Source organism: Hydra vulgaris, chromosome 03 (genome assembly GCF_038396675.1).
Source record: "Hydra vulgaris chromosome 03, alternate assembly HydraT2T_AEP".
NCBI lineage: Eukaryota > Metazoa > Cnidaria > Hydrozoa > Anthoathecata > Hydridae > Hydra > Hydra vulgaris.
This window is the reverse complement of record NC_088922.1, coordinates 41,885,652-41,906,294: the sequence shown is the minus strand read 5'-3', so window position 1 is coordinate 41,906,294 and position 20,643 is coordinate 41,885,652. Positions and strand designations below refer to the sequence as shown.

Sequence of the window (20,643 nt, the reverse complement as noted above, 5' to 3'; positions counted from 1 at the left end):
ATATGATTCACCTTTTTTTCCATATTCTATCTCGATTACTATATTGTTGTACAAAAGATGTTTTTTCTGTCCAAATAACACACTTCCATTGATTTTAAGTCTAGTTTAAGTAGTCTCTGCACAATTTTAGTCTCTTGATACAATTTTTGTCGTTTATAAAGGGCTTTCTTGTTTGTCACCATGAAGTAAACTCTTTACCTACTTTTATTCTTGCAATATTTGTATTGCTACATAAGTATTCATGGTTTAGATTTTGCTTATTCTGATTCACAGATATCCTACGACTCTTAATCATTTAACTCACAATCAAACGATCTTCTCTTTCTATAGTTTTTCGCTTTCTTTTAGACCCCAACTTCCTCTAGTTAAATTTTGAGACAAAAATCTGGATGCAATTCTTTGAACTGTAGATTTACCACATCCAACTTTTTTGGAAATATTACGCAAAGACCAATCTGCATTGCGCATATGAATTATTCTACCTTTATCAAAGTTTGAAACATGTTTTTTCCTAAATTGGTGAATATTAGTTTTAAGTGATAAGCAAATGATATAGTTAAAACTAAGTGCTAAAATACTATTATGAAAATGAATGTCTCACACCTTGAAGGAAAATTATATAAAATTTCAAAAATAATAATCATTTTATAAAAATCATTGTTTTAGATTTTACTAATTAATAATTGAATTAAAATTATTGTTTTTTTTTTTACTATTTTTTTATACTATTTTTTTTATACTATATATTTAAGTATTATTTTATCATTATCGATATTTGTTTTAGTTATAGTTACTTGTTTGAATTTTACCACTTTTTTTTTAGTTGTTGTATTATTTATTATTTTATATATAATATATATTTTATCAACTAATATTTTACTTATTATTAGATTATCTAATAAAATTTTTTTTTATTATTATTACTATATATTTTACGTTGTATAACGTAAAATATACAATAATAATATATTTTTAAGAAAAACACGGTATTTTTAAATCTTGACATGTTTCGCAGTTAACATACTATATTTTCAAAACATAAAATTACAATTAAAATATAATTAAAAAAAACTTGAAAACATTTTTATTTAGTAAAAAAATATTAGGTATTACTATAAATAGAAAAAAAAAAATCCTTACATTTACAAAAGAGCCCCTAATTTTGCAAATAGGCTTCCCAAATAATGCCCTTCCCCAATTGGGTGTGTGAGAGAGCCCAGTCCCGGTTCTGGGTATGTGTTATCTGAGTCTTCTATCAGGTTTATGTAATCTGAATTATGTCTCTTTTCAATTTACTTTTTTTATCATCATAAAATAAATTCTTATAAATTAAATTAATATTGATTTATATTATTTTACTTTAAACAATCATTATTATTTAATTGATTATTTTTTCTTTATTATTAGTTAGTAGATATTTGCATATTATTTATAAACTCGATAATATACAATATCGATAACATACTTAATTTTAATCTAAATTAGTATTATAAACGGAAAAAACACATCTAAACTTTTTACAATATTTGTGTTAATAAGTCCCTGTTTAATAAGCAAAACTAATAATAATAACATTCTAAATTTACTGGTAGGAGGTAATCCACTGGTATTTAGGGTGGTAGCCCTCCTATCCAGTAATCCAAATGGTTAATTTGCAGTTAGGTGATTTCAACACTTACAAGTGCGAGCAAGAAGCGATAGTCGAAGATTTAAAAAAGTTAATAGAAACTTTAACAAAAGATATGCAAACTTGACTAACAGAGTTCTTGAATTAGAAAATTCTCAATATAAATCGAGTCCAGCAGTGGCAGGTGATTGGGCTAGTAAAGTGAAAAAGACTCTAGATCGAATGCAAATTATTAATATTATCGCAAACGAAACCAAGGAAAGAGATAAGAGAGAAAATAAATTTTCGGTTTAGAGGAATCAGCGTCAAGTGATAAAGTAAAAGCAATCGAAGAAGATAAACAAAATATTGAAAAAATCATGCAAAAGTTGAAGGTCAATGTCAAAATAAAAAATGTTATCAAGTCAAAGAATGGATTTAAAGCTCCTTATATTATTATTTTAACTGATAAATCGGAACGAAATTCTGTTTTAAAAAAAGCCAAAGAATTAAAAAAAGATAAAGCCTACGAAAATGTATTTATAAATCCTGTTTTGACTGAATCTGAACGGTACAAATCGAAGCTATTGAGAGAAGAGTGTAAAAAACTAAATATGGACAACACTGACACTGCAAATTATTACTTTGGAATAAGAAATGACAAGGTAGTAAGAATTAAGAAATAGCAATTAAACGCCAAAAATACTTAATAATAAATAAATCACATAGGATGCTTCAACTTTGATACTAGCAATAAAATAAATTATTTCAGTGGTGGAGTTCACAGCCTTAATAAGTTACGGAGCGATAAGACAGATATTGAATCAGTAAACTTTCATGAACTTAAGAATTGTGGTTTAAGGATAAACAATGAACACAGTACACAAAAATGCAAAGGACTGATGGTTTGGTACACAAATGTAAAGAACTGATGGTTTGGTACACAAATGCAAAGAACTGATGGTTTGGTACACAAATGCAAAGAACTGATGGTTTGGTACACAAATGTAAAGAACTGATGGTTTGGTACACAAATGTAAAGAACTGATGGTTTGGTACACAAATGTAAAGAACTGATGGTTTGGTACACAAATGTAAAGAACTGATGGTTTGGTACACAAATGTAAAGAACTGATGGTTTGGTACACAAATGTAAAGCCTCTGAATAATAAGATTGATGAATTAAGGTTACAAATTGAAATATATAAACCGGATGTTATTTGTATTACAGAAACTTGGTTTAAAGCAGAATCAGATGTAAACATAAATAACTATAATATTTTCAGAAGAGATAGAAAGACTCATGGAGGAGGTGTTTGTATTTATGTCAAACAATGTATTGATCAGTTTGAAACAACAATTTTACATTTAAACGATATTTTTATTGAACAAATATGGACTTGCCTATGTTTTAAAAATAAAAAAATTATAATTCGATGCATTTATCGACCACCAGACCTATCTCATAAGTACAATAACTTTATTTTGTTATCAATTAATGCTGCTGGGACAAGTATTTATCAGAAAGAATACAGCGATCTTATTATTACAGGGGACTTGAACTATAATACAATAGATTGGTCTGACAATGATTGTCCTTTTTCAGCAACTGATAATGAATCTCAAACTAATAAATTTATCGAATGTCTAGTAGAATGTTTTCTGTTTCAATGTGTATGTGAGTCAACATTCCAAAAAGCAAGCAACAAATCAACTAATATTCTAGACCTTATTATTACAAACAATCAAGAAAAAATTTATTTTATAACTCACTCAGCTCCTTTAGGGAATGTCAAACAGGGTCATCAATTACTAAAGTGTCGTAATCTAATGAATGATCTTAAGTCTTCTAAAGAACATAAGAAATCCATTATGTTGTATCAAAAAGGAAATTATGAATTATTCTCAATTCATTTCAATAACGTGAATTGGGAAATTGAATTTAAAGATAAATCTTTGAATGAAATGTATGATTTATTTTTGTATTATTATAATTATGCAACAGAACTATTTATCCCAAGAATTAACTATCAAAATAGAAGGAACAAAAACAAATGGATTACTCCCGAATTGAAAAATAAAATAAGAGCTAAAAACAATATATGGGTCTCTAACAAACGATATGACTGGAATGACGAATTAACAAAAGCTAAATATAATAAGCTAAAAATTGGAAAAAAAAATGATATCAAGAACAATATAAAACAGTTAGAAAGAACTATAGCCCGCTAATTCAAATCTAATCCTAAATTGCTTTATAAATATATCAATGAGAAGAAATCAGTAAAAACTCAAATTCGAGATCTGGAAAATAAAAATGGTGAAATTATACATGATCAACTTACTATAGCTACTGAACTAAATAAATATTTTCACTCTGTGTATGTTGATGACAATGATACAAGCATTATTGAATTGCATAATATACCTTCAAATTTGTTATTAGACACAGTTCTAATAACATATAATGATGTTCAAACTAGACTTAAAGCACTTGATAAGTCGAAATCGGTCAGTTTTGATTTAGTTCATCCTTATATTTTAAAAGAATGCAGCTCTTCAATATCATACCCATTATATTTAATGTTCAAAAAATCAATTGAATCAGGTACTATGCCAGATATGTGGAAAAAGGCATATGTTATGCCACTTTTCAACTACAGACCAGTCTCATTAACTTCAATACCATGTAAAATATTGGAAAGAATAATAGCTGATTGTATCATGCAATACCTGATAAAAAATAATTTACTTTCAAAAAAGACATCATGGTTTTATGAAAAACAAAAGTTGTATAACAAACCTATTAGAATACCTTGATATTTTAACGGATGCATTTCATAATGGAACACCGATGGATGTATTATGACTTATGGTATTTCTGGTAAACTTCTTAAGTGGATAGTCTGCTTTTTAGCTAACAGAAAACAACAAGTGGTTTTAGGTGAAAGTGTGACAGATTGAGTTGATGTCCTTAGTGGTGTACCACAAAGGTCTGTTTTAGATCCTCTCCTTTTTCTGGTATTTATAAATAATTTACCAGAAAATTTTATTAATGAATGTCGTTTATATGCTGATAATAATAAGATAATTGCACCTATTTCTTTTCAAAATGATTCACAATTGTTTCAAAATGATATTAATAAACTTGAAGTATGGTCTACAAAATGGAAATTAGAATTAAATTTTGAAAAATTTAAAATTATGCACTTTGGTTCAAAAAATAATGAATATTCTTATTTTATGACTAATAACAATACATTAATGGAAATTGAAAAGTCAAAACTAGAAAAAGACATTGGTGTTTATATATCAAGTGATTTGTAATGGGCCAAACAAGTAAAATATGCAGCCAGTAAAGCATATAGTATGCTCTCACTACTAAATAATACATTCAAGTACAAGGATAAAGATCTAATAAAAACACTGTATTGTACGTATGTTAGACCAAATTTAGAGTTTTTGATTCAATCATGGAGTCCATATTATACAAAAGGTGTTGATGAACCAGAAAAATTCAACGAAGAGCAACCAAAATGATACCGGAGCTAAGACATCTTGAGAACAAAAAAAGATTAGAAATTTTGGATATGACAACTTTAGAGACTCGGCGGCTAAGAGGTGACTTGATCCAGCAATTCAAGATATTTAAAGGTATTAAAAAGATTGATATTAAACAAAATCAAGAAATGAACTCTATTTCCTCATCAAGTCCAGCATCTAACATTAGAGGAGCAAAACATAGATTGAAACCTGAATTGGTTAGAAATTGCATGAAAAGGCAATATTTTTTCAGCAATAGAGTCGTTTATGGGTGGAATAGTCTACCAGCAGAAGTCGTTCAATCAATTACACTTAACAGCTTTAAATCAAACTTGCAATTGGTTGATTTAAAAGCAATAGCAAACAAAACTAAAATCAAAAAAGCTTATTATTAACGCTTTTTTATTTTAAACTGAACAGTAATTAATATATACCGGCGCTTTATCTCATCAGCATTAACTATTACTATTACTATTATTAAAAAAAAAATATTTAAATTTCTTTTAATATTAAACTTTTTTTTTTATAAGTTTTGAAAAAGCATTTTCTATGTTTTTTTCATATGTCAAGTTTTGTTGGCACCATTCATCAAAGGCTGGGAAAATGACCATTGACTCGTGTGTAATCTGACGCTGTGGAAAGTACATGATTTTCGATTTCGTCAATTCTATAAGTTATCATTTTAGAGTTTGAACTCATTGTTGATGCAAAATCGTTTTATGTTTAACTCAATTTCTTTAAATATCGTTTGTTTGTTTGTTTTTCTAGTTTTTTTTGTACTTAGTTATAGTTTGAATATTTGTAAAAAAAAAGAAAGAAAAAAAAAGGACCAGTTCGCTAACGCACGACAAAGTATGCGGCGATGTTATTTTCAAATACATTTTGTTCTAAATACATCATATAATCAATCTATCAAAAGAACCTACTACACTGTACTATAATAGAATTTTGTATCTTTAAACGTTTTTTTTTTAACGAAGATAACAAGTTTAGTTATATCCCCTAAAATTATTGCAAAAATGCATTTTAAAAATATTTCATTAAAATTTTTTTTTAATTTAATTGTGTTTTTTTAAGCAATTGTACATGTAACTCTTTTTTAAATACCTACTCATGAGAAAGAGTTTACTTTATATTGAGAATACGCGATAGATTATTTTTATATGACGTCAAATTAGATATTACATTATTTATCTACATTATTTTGAAGATGATGTTCTTAAAAGCTATATTTATTTTTTGGAACTTTTTTATTTGTTTTGCTTTGTTCATGCCAATCAATTATAAGGTAAACTTTGTTATCCAATCATGCTTTTTTATTTCTTGGTGAGAGTATTTATAGAAACTAAAAATATTTATTTAAGAAATAAATAAATTTGTAATAAATTTGTAAATAAATAGTAATTGTAATGTAGTTTTTCAGGCTCTTGTGATTTTTTTCCCAATCCTTAAAATTAGTTTTTTAACTTTTTACTATGATAAGAATAAAAGCACAATCCATATTGAAAGCAAAAGGGCAGACAAAAATGGTGGCATAGACAGTCGATATGAGTCGGTTTTTCAAACTACGGAAGAGAGTAAAAAATTACCAACCAGTCTGGATGAAACCACCAAAATGTTACATGAATACGAAACAATTTTGGATCAAAGACAACTGTTTTTAACAGGTAACTTTAAATTTAGAAATACATGATAAATATAAATTATTCGATATTTTGTTTATTTATTGTAATCAGTGTCATCAGGTATAATAAATGAAAATAGTTACGAAGAAAATCGTTATAATAAAAACAAACCGTTGAAAAGATAACATTAAAAAGAGCATAATAAATACAAAAATAGGTTTTTAAATGTTGACGTCAAATAATTTAATAAAAAATGGTCCCCAAGTTTTTCTTGTCACATTAGGGTGTTTCATTTCCGACAAATTTTCGAAAATGATTACGTTACATGCATAACGGGGTAAATAATGTGCCAAAAAAGTCTGAAAAATTTTCAAAATTTTAAAATGTCATCTAGAGGTCGCCATCTTGAAAAAACAGCGTTTTTTACACTTTTTTCAACTGTAAACTTGAAAAACTTAAAAAATAATTAAATTTATGTTACGTTACTGGGTGTATATATTAAAGGTTATTATATGAACATTTGGTGAAATTTTCAGAAAAATTGGTAAATGTCTAGAGGTCGCCGAATTATAAAGTTTTATTTTTTCAACATATTTTTTTGCTGAATAATTGCTTAAATGCTTTCACCTTAAATAAAATGCATAATTTATGTTTTGAGCATAATTGACCACTAAAAGTTGTTGCGTGATTAAATAGTTTGCAAAATAAACATCTGGACGTATGTATATAAATTTCATAAATTTATTTTAAAAAATTCGTTCTTATTTCAATTAGCAAAATTGAAATATTAAAACAATTTTAAAACTAGTTGGAAAAGCGAATATTTTATTGTAACGATGAACCTAAGAAAAAATAATCAAGATTGGTTAATTGGTTACCCTGAATCCAATAAATTATCAAGTTTCAGTCGTCTACCAACAAAAAAACATGTTTTGGGTAGATACTCTCATTTACATTTTTATTCAAAAGGCGACACTTCTGCAAGAGATATTTTTAAACTTGTTCTTGGTGAGCTTAAGGAAGTTTGGGAAAAAGCTGGAGTACCAGTTCGTTCAGATAACTCTTGTCTTTCATTGCTTACCAAATTGTTTGTGGAAATGGTGAAAATAAAAAAAATTGATCACGCAAGTCGAGATGTTAAAGCTGGAAAAGAAAAAATTGTCACATTTTGTAATGAACTTGAGAAACTTTGCGACATTTCAGCAGTAAATGCATATGAACAGTTATTAGTATCATGTAGACCAAAATGGAAAGAAGATTGGGCATTTTATGAAGATCAAAAGAGTAGCAGAAAGTATCATATGACAGGTAGCATCGATCTAGGTGTTTCAAAATTTTTAGAACGTCGAGAAGATAGACTAAGCATAGATTTTCGGAGAAGTTCAACCGAAGATCAAAAATCGAGTGCCTTTGATGTCAGTGAAATAGTTGAAAGTGCTGACGAAGAAGATCAAAAAGATACAGAGTTTACTCCTTTACCACTAAAGAAAAGAAAGGTGCCTTTAACAAATTCACTAGAGATATTATCAAAGAAGCTCTCAGAAGTAACGGCATCTGTGGCTGATCGATGTTGTTTATCAGTTCGCCAACAACTTCTATTTCAATCCACTATCATTTGCAAAAGCGGAGGCAAACTTAATGAAATTTCTATGTCAGTATCAACTGTGCATCGTCAAAGACAAAATGCGCGAAAGAATATTGTTCTGTCAATTAAAGCTGACTGGGAGATAAACAAACCTAAAAAGGCCATTTTGCACTGGGATTCGAAGCTTTTTCATTTAGACATAGCTCATAATGAAGAACGTGTAGCAGTTCTTATTAGCGGATCTCTTAACGGGTACTTATTTATTTATTTATATAAATCCTATGTATATTTTTTATTTTTGTATTCAAAGAAACTAACTAAAGTTTTATTTGCAGGCCGAAACTTATTGGTGTACCTTTGATTAAAGATTCGACAGGTAAAACTCAATGTGACGAGGTCGTGAAACTTGCGCAAGATTGGAACATTTTGGAAAACATTGTTGGTATATGCTTTGATACAACAGCAAGCATCACAGGTAATAAAAAAGGAGCAGCAACTTTAATTGAAATTGAGTTAAAGAGACCTCTTTTATGGCTCGCATGTCGCCATCATCATAATGAGCTACACATTAAGCATGCATTTACCGCATTAAGAGGAGGTAGCAAAAGTCCAGATGAACCTATTTTTCAACGTTTCCGAGCCGAATTTTCTAGAATTGATATTGATTACTCAAACCTGAATTTTTTTAAATGGCCTACTGATATTAAATCAGAAATATTTAATCAAGCAAGTTTAGTTCTGAAATGGGCTTACCAATGCCTCGAAGAGAAAATATTTCCGCGAGAAGATTATCTTGAGTTAATCGAATTAACTATTATCTACCTTGGGGGGAAACTATCAATGGAAAGAATATTCAAAATTCACAAACCAGGTGCAATTCACAATGCCAAATTTATGTCACATTCCATATATATTTTAAAAATGGAACTCTTATCTAATAAATTTATTATGTCCAATAATGAGCAAATTATGATCCACCGCATGGCTAAGTTTATTAGTTTTTTTTATTCGATGCAATTTCTCCGCTCGAGGATTTCCGTATTTGCTCCAGTTGATGACTTCAAATTTTTTTTTGCAATGAACTGGTATCAAGAAGAAGATTCAGATATCGCAACCGCTGTGATTTCGTCGATTAACCGTCACCTTTGGTATTTAACAGAAGAGCTTGTTATTCTATCTTTATTTAATGAAAAATTGCCAGAATTTACCAGAACAATAATGGCAAAGAAACTTTTTTCTACCCCAAGACCAAAAACATTTTTAATTGGGAAACCAAAATTTCCTACATTAAGTTCTTCAACCGTTATTTATTTTTTAATTGGACCACGGTCGTGGCTTCTTTTTGATTTATTAGGACTAATAAACAACCAGGTATGGCTCCAGATGAATCCACAAGAGTGGAAATTCTTCCAAGATTATCGAACTGCAGACGATTTTGTTAAACAATTAGAGGTAACAAATGATTGCGCCGAAAGAGGAATAAAACTTATTGGTGATTTCCGCGAGTGTGCACAAAATGAAGAACAACGACAATTTATTTTGCAAGTTGTCGAACAACACAGAAAGCAAAATCCATCCGATTCGAAATCAAAACTAATTAATACTTTATAGTATTTTGTATGTTACTAATATCTTCTTTATTAATTATTATTCTTAGAAAAGCTGAAGCCTAAAAATAGCCCAGTTAAATTTTTTTTAAGATTTAAAAAAATAACAAGTTTTTTAGCTTTATATTTTAATACGGCGACCTCTAGACATTTACCAATTTTTCTGAAAATTTCACCAAATGTTCATATAATAACCTTTAATATATACACCCAGTAACGTAACATAAATTTAATTATTTTTTAAGTTTTTCAAGCTTAAAGTTGAAAAAAGTGTAAAAAACGCTGTTTTTTCAAGATGGCGACCTCTAGATGACATTTTAAAATTTTGAAAATTTTTCAGACTTATTTTTGGCACATTACTTACCCCGTTATGCATGTAACGTAATCATTTTCGAAAATTTGTCGGAAATGAAACACCCTATTGTCACATTATCACCATAATCCCTATATATATATATATATATATATATATATATATATATATATATATATATATATATATATATATATATATATATATATATATATATATATATATATATATATATATATATATATATATATATATATATATATATATATATATATATATATATATATATATATATATATCATGGCGATAGGACACTTTCAGACATTGTGCAAACTCCAAATTTAAGTATGTTTATACCTACGCTAAATGAGAAGACCTTGCAAAAATTTGAGATGGCGGAGGCCTGGGAACAAAAAAAGCCCTAAAACGCTTACCCCCTGCCCAAACGTGAGGGTAATAATGGAGAAAAATTTTCAACTTCACCATCTAAAACTAAACTTAAATCTATCGACAGATTTTAAATTTTGTAGAAAAATATTGTAAGTTACAAAAGTTATGACAATGCGAAATTTACGCCTTCCTCATTTGGGGGGTCGGAAAATTTGCATGGTCATAACTTTTGTTATTTACAATATTTTTCTACGAAATTAAAAAATTTCGATAAATTTAAATTTAGTTTTAGATAGTAAATTGAAAGTTTTACTACATTAGTGCTCTCACGATTGGGCGGGGGGGGGGGGAAGCATATAAGGGTTTTTTTGTTCCCAGGCCTCATGGCAACATACTTGAGTTTGTACAATGTGTGAAATGTCCTATCTGGAACATCAAAAAAATCCTGTGGGCGCCCATGATATATATATATATATATATATATATATATATATATATATATATATATATATATATATATATATATATATATATATATATATAAAATTTATTAAATGTTACAAAATTGTCTTTTTAACTACGCAAAACTACTTCATGTGTGTATATTAGGGTGTCCCAAAATGACATGATTTGTTTTAGTTTTTAACTATTTTTAGATTTTCAATCTTTCGAAGTTTCACCTGCATTTTTATCTACTAAAAGCAAACAAAAAAAAAAATCAAAAAATTTTCATATTTGACCCCCCCCCCCCCGCTGTTTTTTTTTTTTAAAAAAATGACACAAAGGACTAAGATTATTTTTAATAATCAACTATGTTTGCATTTTTTATAATTTTGTTGTGATTTTGTTTAATAAAACTTAATCAAATGTTATTTTCAAAAAAATTTTATATTTGACCCCCTCATAACCCCTTTAAAGTGTTTTTGCCCCAAAACAATCCTTAATATACCCTTTTTATATATCTATTATTTATATCCAATATAATTTATTATTATTATAATTTCAAATAGTTTTGTAATAAATAAAAATAAAAATTTATTAAAAATAAATTATCACCTGGTTTATGACCCCCCCCCCCCGTCCCCCATCCCCCATCCTTTCTCATAATACCCTTGTCGTTTGATTTTTTTCTGCCTAAATATGGAACTTTATAAATTATAATTTTTAATTATAAAAAAAAAATTGATAATTACTCAATTATTAAACAAAGAAGCAAAAAATGATTGGTATAAATTTATAATATTTAAAGTACAATCGGAATAAGTACTAAGAAATTCAAAATCTCATTTTTTTTTAAATTATAATTTTTTTAAATAGAATAACAATATTTTAAAGGTATAATAAAAAAGAGATTGTTTAGAGCATATTTTCAAAAATTAAGTTTTTGAATTGCTTGTTTATTTATGTGAGGAAGAACTTTTCGGTGGTGTTCTACTGCACGTAAAAGAAATTCTTTCTACTCTTCATCTTCGTAATAGACGTTGCATAGTCTTAAATTAGTTTAACAGCTCGTTCTGCTGTATCGTTTACAGATTTTAGTGATTTGATATGCTCAAACATGTGTTTAAAATTTGTGTTAGCTTTCCAAAACTTTGTGGATTTTGCCAACCAATCACCGTCTTCCTTTGAATATCCGAATAAATTTAGAATGTTGCTTGATTTTGGTCCAATTAAATCAGTCAAACAAGTACTCTGTTTCAGAACAGGAAATTGCGGAAAGTCTATATCATGTTCACAGTTTTCTTTTAAATTTTTCAGAATTGTTTTAGCTATTTTAGTTTTATCACGATCAGATATCAGAAAATAATAAAAGAGGGGACATTTCTTTGGATAAATACCAAAAATGCCGATTAAATGTTTCCAGGGCAGCAACAGCAACATCATTGTCAATTTTTTTATAAATAAGCATTCCTTTGTAGAATTAAGTAAGCCATATTTTCACATAAAATAGTAAACTTACAAAACCGTGATAATTTCTCTACAAAACTTTCTTCATACTCTGCCAGGTCAGCAAAACCGAACATTTTTGATGTGTACAAGATTGTACACATCCATCTAGCATGATGGAAGGCTTCAGGTTTGTGCCATTGTATATTTATTTGTTTTGGATTGAGTAATTTCAAATCAAATTGACAACATTCTTGATAATCATCTCTTAATATTTTTCTAGATTTCCGGTTAAGTAAACCAGACAAAAAAATTATTACTTCTGCTTGTTTGGTTTTTAATACTGGTTCTTCGATTTTTATTTTTCTAAAAGTAGTATCTGAAGTTATTGAAAGTTTAGGTCATACCTCATTTTTAAAGTGTCTAAATGGCTCGTAATTCGGAGATCTATATTCTCCAGAAACTTTTAAGTGAACAGAAGTCAAAACTCTTTCAAAAATATGGTGTCGGCAGGCGCACCAAGATAACTTTTTATTAAAGTGTTATTTAATTAACTTTGCAGAACCATTTATTTAACCTGAGTTTGATAGAGTTGTGTCAAAAATCATTGCCATAAGTGTTTTTTCTAGTTTCCATGCCTTACAGCATCTATGGTAGCTGTTGCCTGACTTCGCCCAGTTGTATGAGGAATCCTGGATACACACAACAATTTCCCTTCAGGTGCACTTGCTTTTCCTGTTACTACAATAGCCATACGTTCCACTTTACCATCAATCACAGATACCAGCTTTGAATCTCAGTGAATGGAAGAGTACATGGGTGAATTGAATGTTTTCTTAATATCATCTGAAACTTACTGTCAAATTTTATTACCCGATCTGTTCGCTGTGCTTTTTGAGAGATATTTCATCTAAATTGTGACCTAATACTTCAGCTCCAGCTAAAATGATCCGAGATCTTTCTCTGTTGAATAGATTCAACCTATCAACCATTAAGGAAACTTTAGGGTTTTCTAATATCTTGACTTTTTTGTTCTGTCTAGTAATAGTTCTTCATTTTTATTATGAATTTTGTCTTCATTATCAAATGCTGCCAATAAATTAAAACCTTTTTCTTTTATGTTTTCCTTTCTAAATTTCTCTTTTTCAATAGCCTTGAATTTTAGTTTCTCTTTTTCCTCTTTCCTTTTCACTTTCATAGCATAATTCTTGTCTAATGGGCCCAAAAATTGCTTTTTTAAGTGACGCTGATCTGAGAGAAAAACTATATCTGAGATCTGACTATTGATACTAAACGAGGTATCTTTTCTTATCAAATTTTCTGCATTTGATGCTGCAATATCAAACAATGATGATAGTTTATTAGTAAAACTCAGAAGTCGAGCTGCATAACATTTTTTGCATTTTAAATCAAGTTCTCTCTAAGATGAATCAGATGCAGTATCATTCTAACATTATCTTTCTTCTTTTTTTTGGAACTCCTGCCATTTTCCAATAAATATTAACTTTTTCCCAAACTACAGATGCAACTTCTTTTTTACCAGTTAATTTCAAATCAGATCTTGTAAGATAAAAGATAATGGCGTACAACATCTCCATTTGTTGGTAGTTGACTATACATCTTTGCTTCAAGGGTAGGTAATAATATCCCAGCTAGCACACTTACGTTGGGTCAACGTATGTAAAACCATCGCAAACGTCGGCTGTTTTTTTCAATGCAAAACCAACGCTGATCCAATGTCATTTGTTTAATGATGAAATTACTACCGACGGAACTAAAAACAGCTGGCTCATTTACATTGGTTCAACGTACAGTATAGGACAAAACATTTGCAACCAACATCGAACAATGCTAAAAAGTGTTCCAAGATTTACATGTTTTAAAAACGAAACGAACTATACTACCACAGCAAACAGTTCAGGAGTCTGGATTCATAGCATGCCATGACATGAGCAATCAGCTGACAGGTGACAGCACACAGGCAGAATTTCGTTGACAAGTGCCAATTTGCAGCGGACAAAACAAGTGCAACTTTTTTGGTTTGTTTCATTTTCTTAAGTCTGGTCCGTGTCAACATCACGGAAGTTTTTTAGTAATTAAAGGAAGTATCCAGAAGTTTCCAGAAGCATGCAGAAGTTTCTAGAAGAAGCATCTGGAAGCATCCAGTAGCATCCAGAAATATCCAGAAACATTCAGAAGCATCCAGACGCATCCAGAAGCAACCAAGACGTTGTGTTCCACAAAGCATTATTGTATCATCACAAGGTAAATGTAACACGGTAAGCCTTGAGAAGCGTGATTATTTTTATTATTTTTATGACTTCAAGTGCAAAAATGGCTCCCGACAGTCTTGGATTGGAACTAAGAAAGAAAATCATTGGCGATTACGTAAGTGGAATGTCACAAAAAAGTATTTGTGATAAATATTGCGTGAAAAAATGGACCGTATCAAGACTATGTTCCAAATATCGTTCTACGGGGAAGTTGGCAGCAGATAACAAAGGTGGAAGACCTCGTTCCGCCACTTCTAGAGAGGATTCTATGATCATCAGATCCGTCAAGAAGAATCCCTGGATATCATCAGTCGAGATACAAAAGCAATTAGAGCTGCCTGTATCGGAGCGAGCAATCAGACGACGAGCTGTTGAAGCCGGATTGTTTTCTCGACGCCCTGCAAAGAAACCGCTGATTTCACTAAAAAACCAGAAGAAAAGACTCCTGTTTGCTACATCTCATATTGACTAGAATGTGCAGAAATGGCGAACTGTCCTGTTCAGTGATGAATCGACGTTCAACATCATTGGGAGCGATTGCATTTGCCGTGCACGTCGACCGGCCGGAAAACGTCTCGATTTACGTTACTGCCATAAGACCGTGAAGCATGGTGGAGGCAATGTAATGGTCTGGGGGTGTTTTTCTGCTAACGGTCTAGGTCCAATACATCGAAGCGATGGAATAATAGACCGTTTCATGCATAAAAATATCCTGAAAGATGTTATGTTACCTCATGCTGAATGGAATATGCCAATAAAATGGGTTTTTCAGCAAGACAACGATCCGAAACACACTGCAAAAGTAGTCAAGCAGTGGTTTTAAGACAACCACCTATCGGTGATGGATCTCAACCGTATCGAGAACCTGTGGGAGATCGTCAACCGCAGAATTAATCGTGAAGGTGTTCGTAATAAGGATCAACTGTTTGAACAAATCCAAAAGGCCAGGGCAGCGATTCCACAAAGTTTCATTGATCACTTGATCGAATCTATGCCTCGAAGATGCAAGGCTGTGATCAACAACAAAGGATTCACCACGAAATATTGATAGCGAAATACAGCTTGGTTTTGTCTAGTTGCACTTGTTTTATCCAGAAGGAAATCAACTTTTTTTAATACTTTTGATTAATTTATTAATTTTCGTGTACAAATAATGAACTTTGTGATGAATAAAACTTGAAGAACTTTGTCTCTAAACAGTTACATAGTTATTTCTCTAAATTGAAAAAATGCAGCACTTTTATATAAAGAAACTAAATTTCCATTATTTGGTTGCACTCGTTTTGTCCGATACTGTATGTAAAAACATCGCAAAAAATTGATTGTTTTTACGATGTAAACCCAACGTTGACTCAATGTTATTAAACCAACGTTGATTTAATATGTATTAACCAACGCTGAATTAATGTATGTAAAAACATTGCAAAAAGTTGATTGTTTTTACGATCTAAACCCAACGTTGATCCACTGTATATAACCCAACGTTGATTCAATATATATAAATTAACGTTGATCCAATGTATGTAAAAACATCGCAAAAACTTGATTTTTTTTACGATCTAAACCCAACGTTGATCCAATGTTATTAACCCTTCGTTGATTTGATGTATATACATACATTGGAACAACGTTGGATTTTATACAGTGGATTAACGTTGCGTTTGCATGGAGAAAAGGCGGATATACAAATATTCATTTGTATAATTTATGAGAATTATTTTTCATTTAGATATTTCAGTTCATCATGGAAATATATTTGCTTATATATTTTTCTCTTTTTTATGTAATGAAATATCAAGCCACAAGCAAAGCAAACACGAAAAATGTCTGTTTAATCAGATGCAACATAATAAGAATAAATATATGTAATAAGCAATATTAATTCAGCATCAAAATGGCGGAAATACGTATGTATGTATGTACAAATACATTTATACATATGTATGTATGTACAAATACATTTATACATATACACAATATACATATGCACAATACACGTATTTAAACATATATACAATACACGCGTATAAATGTATAATATTTTATGTTTAAATGTATATGCTTAACATAAAATGAATTAATTCAGTTCCGATAAAAGGCAAATATAAAGTTGTGCAAACGTAAAATACAACGTTGAATCAACTTAAAATACAACGTTTTGCCATTGTAAAATACAACGTTTTGCCAACGTAAAATACAACGTTGTGCCAACGTAAAATACAACGTTGTGCCAACGTAAAGTACAGCGTTGAATCAACGTAAAACATTACGCAATGCCGACTTAAAATACAACGTTGAACCAACGTTATTTTTTGGTTGTTGGCGACGTCGCATTTGTAACCAAAATGATATGAAAAATTTTCTCATCTCAAACATTACGATTAATATTATTTAATAATTTTTGAGAATCATTGAATTGAAACAAATTATATTTACTGATATTAGCTATGATACATAGTTTAGAATTATAATAGTGATCAATATTGATACAAAACATATTTAATTGCAATAATACATTTATATATCAGGTAACCAAAAAAGTTCGTGCGGTTTTTCCGTATATAATAAAAACACACAAAACGACAAAAGTAAGTACATTTATTCATCAAAATAGTCACCATTAGCATCTAAAACCTTTTCCCAACGTAAAACAAGCTTATTTATTCCACTTCTAAAAAATTCTCGGTCCTTTGAGTCTATAAAAGCTTTCAACTCCATTTCAACCGCGTCCTGGTCTCGGAACTGCTGTCCTTTTAAATGATTTCCCAGGGAAAGGAAAAAATGGAAATCAGTAGGGGAGAGGTCTGAAGAGTATGGTGGATGAGGCAAACTCTCCCAATCAAGGCTTTGGAGCTTGTCCTGAGTCACGCGAGCGGTGTGCGGTCTCGCGTTGTCGTGGAGAAGCAGAACTCCTCTCCTGTGCACCAGTGCAGGCTGCTTTACAAGCAACAGGTCGTGAACTCGTTGCAGCTGTGCTGAGTAGACCAGTCCAGTAATGGTTTGGCCTGTTGGGAGCAGCTCGTAATGCACCACACCAGCTGTAGTCCACCAAATGCAGAGCAAAACCTTCCGCTCGTGGAGATTGGGCTTGGGTGTCTTTGGGATGTGGTCATCGGGGGACAACCAATGGTAGGAACGCTTGGTATTGTTGTACACAATCCATTTTTCGTCGCATGTCAATAAACGATCAAGAAAAGGCTCAACATTGTGGCGTGATAAGAGTGATGTGCATATCGTAAGCCGTTGCTTCTTGTTGTCGATCGACAATTTGTGCGGAACCCACCGACTCAGCTTCCACGCTTTCCCAATCGCATGCAGGCGGATGGTTTCAACACTCACAGCAAACCTCACTGCAAGTTCTTGGCAAGTTTGGCTGGAGTCAGACTCGACAGCGTCCTTCAATTCATCCTCATCAACCAACAATGGGCGTCCAGAACGCGGCAGGTCTTCGATGGACTCATCTCCCGAAGAGAATCGCTGAAACCACTTCTGTGCTGTGCGTTCACTTACTGTACCTTCTCCAAATGCTGTGCAGATGTTTTTGGCCGCTTGTGTTGTATTCCTTCCAAGTTTGAACTCGTAAAGTAAGCAAAATCGAATAATCGTTGGTTGGGTTGCCATCCTTTCTTTACACAAAACCTTTCCTGTAAGCTCGTTACAAGCCTACACTATATATGCAGCAACTGCGCGTGACACACGCGTTCTATTACGCAACAAAGCTACTTGCCTTGTGCGATGTGGGTGTTGTAAAAAATGCTAAAAACAATTCAATTACCAAAAACCGCACGAACTTTTTTGGTTACCTAATATTTAGCCTAAAGTCACAGTTTAAAAGTAAATAATTTTGAAAAAATGGGCGGCAGAGGGGTAAAAACTTTAAAAGAAGGGCGGGGGTGTCAAACTTTATAATTTTCCAAATATCTTTTTATTTTCACTTTTAACGGACAAAACTACACACAAAACTAAAGGAAATTTTTTTTTTTGGGACACCCTAGTGTATATGCTTTTTTAGAATCTCCGATTATTTTGCAAGAGTTTTTTGTATTAAAAGATAGTCGAGACATTGATTCTATGAAAAAGGTGTTTGACATTGCGGATGACCAAGTTTTTGACAATAATAAAAAAAAGATTCTCTTTAAAAAAATTCAAAAACAAATATCACCTCAACTGCGGCGGAGAAAGGAAGAGATACGCAAGTAATTTATTATTTTAAGCATTTAATTTTTTGTGGCAAGATAACAAATTAATAGCTTTTAATTTAAAATATTATTATAATATATAAAATAAATGATAACAACAATTTTTTTTTAAAGTTATTTAAGTTAAGTTTCTCTATTTAGAAGTGTTGTACAAGAAGTCGCTAAAAAGATTTTTCCATCAAGTTTTCAAAATGAGATGCATATGGCTGAAAATTTAATAAAGTTGTCACCTGAACAAATATTTAATACAGCTCTCTATTGGGGCGTTATTACTTCTACAACCAGTGTCAATTCTGGTAAACTTTTTTTTAATTACACGATATTTCAAGTCTAAGTTTGATAGCCATTTGGTGCCCATTATATAGTTACCTAATTTAATCAAATATCAAATTCATTTGTATGTATAACAATAGCATAGTAAGTGATATAAAATGCATACCCGCGTAATATTTAGTTTACACTTAAAACTTATATCGTTTCTCTATATTTTAGAAAATACTGAGAAAATTAATGACAAACTTAATAAAGTTTTACCGCCATCAAGGAGAGTAATCTTAACCAGAGAAGATCAAAGTATGTCAAAAACTAAAATTTAGATTTTTAGTTAGTATTGAATTTTTTCCAAGTCTTTTGAAATCTTTGTATTGACGCTTTTACTTTAACGAGTTAATAAAATTATTGTTTTTAGGGTTTAAGCTTCCGTATTTTATGACGTCGTTAGGTAATGAAGAAAACAATATTAACTTTTGGATTCGCAAAGAAAATGCAAAGGAGCCAATAGGGGGTAACTTTTTAAAAAGCTTTGATTGCAAACTTGTTGTAAAAATTGGTAGCAATTTGTTTGGGAGTTGAAACCTGCAATGTTATTTGTTGGGGAGTTAAAACCTGCAATGTTATTTGTTGGAGAGTTGAAAACCAGAAATGTTATTTGTTGAAAAGTTGAAACCTGAATGTTATTTGTTGAAGAGATGAAACCTGCAATGTTATTTGTTAGAGAGTTGCAACCTGCAATGTTATTTTTTGAAGAGTTGAAAACCAGCAATGTTATTTGGACTATTATTTTGTCGCAACATCGGTAGCAATGTTGTTACTCTAACAAAAAACATATTTTTTTAGATAATGCTAGCAAGATTCAAACAAAAAATACTCTTGGTGAATATGATGCGCATATGGTTCTTGAGCAAAAAAAACACAGCGAAAAAGTAAATGAAATTACTCAATTGAGTGAAACTTTATTTAAGACTTTCATCAATAATTAAAGTGGTTGATAAAAAAAATGATTTAAAATCAGTTCAATATTATGAAAACATGAAGAAATACGATGGAAATGACCTTTATTTGAAATTAAAACAAATTTATATGTAATTATGAAATTAATAAAACTTTTTATGATCAACGACTACTTAAGTTTAAATGTTAGTACTAAGTCACTTAAAATTATAATAAAAATATAAAAAAATGTTTATAAAAAACAAATATAAGTGTTTGAAAATTATCGTGACATTAGATATTTTTTGACATTGTTGAAAACTGTACCTTCTTCCATATTTCATATATCTTTACTTTTCATTATCTCAACTAATAACTTTATCTTTTCATTTATCTCAACTAATTA

At 30.3% G+C, this 20,643-nt stretch overlaps 4 protein-coding genes across 5 annotated transcripts; all 4 read left to right on the top strand.

Annotated features, from left to right (window-relative positions):
• The first annotated feature begins 2,740 nt into the window (after nucleotides 1-2,740).
• LOC136078680 (uncharacterized) lies at nucleotides 2,741-4,426 on the top strand. The gene is made up of 2 exons (XM_065794465.1): nucleotides 2,741-3,712; nucleotides 3,884-4,426. The coding sequence occupies exons 1-2, from the start codon at nucleotides 2,741-2,743 to the stop codon at nucleotides 4,424-4,426; spliced, it is 1,515 nt and encodes a 504-aa protein (XP_065650537.1).
• Nucleotides 4,427-5,142: 716 nt separating this feature from the next.
• Nucleotides 5,143-5,544, top strand: LOC136078679 (uncharacterized). Its single transcript, XM_065794464.1, has one exon. The coding sequence runs from the start codon at nucleotides 5,143-5,145 to the stop codon at nucleotides 5,542-5,544; it is 402 nt and encodes a 133-aa protein (XP_065650536.1).
• Nucleotides 5,545-6,298: 754 nt separating this feature from the next.
• LOC100212700 (uncharacterized) lies at nucleotides 6,299-20,418 on the top strand. 2 transcript variants are annotated; one of them, XM_065793254.1, is made up of 7 exons: nucleotides 6,299-6,437; nucleotides 6,633-6,816; nucleotides 18,881-19,025; nucleotides 19,170-19,324; nucleotides 19,521-19,601; nucleotides 19,717-19,812; nucleotides 20,145-20,418. In XM_065793254.1, exons 1-7 carry the CDS (start codon nucleotides 6,360-6,362, stop codon nucleotides 20,285-20,287), a joined length of 882 nt encoding a protein of 293 aa, XP_065649326.1. In that variant the 5' UTR covers nucleotides 6,299-6,359; the 3' UTR covers nucleotides 20,288-20,418. The 2 variants fall into 2 exon arrangements, with proteins under 2 accessions (XP_065649326.1, XP_065649325.1); XM_065793253.1 differs by having other exon boundaries at nucleotides 18,842-19,025.
• LOC136078161 (uncharacterized) lies at nucleotides 7,289-10,136 on the top strand. Its single transcript, XM_065793252.1, has 2 exons — nucleotides 7,289-8,611; nucleotides 8,695-10,136. Exons 1-2 carry the CDS (start codon nucleotides 7,611-7,613, stop codon nucleotides 9,968-9,970), a joined length of 2,277 nt encoding a protein of 758 aa, XP_065649324.1. The 5' UTR covers nucleotides 7,289-7,610; the 3' UTR covers nucleotides 9,971-10,136.
• Nucleotides 20,419-20,643: the final 225 nt, after the last annotated feature.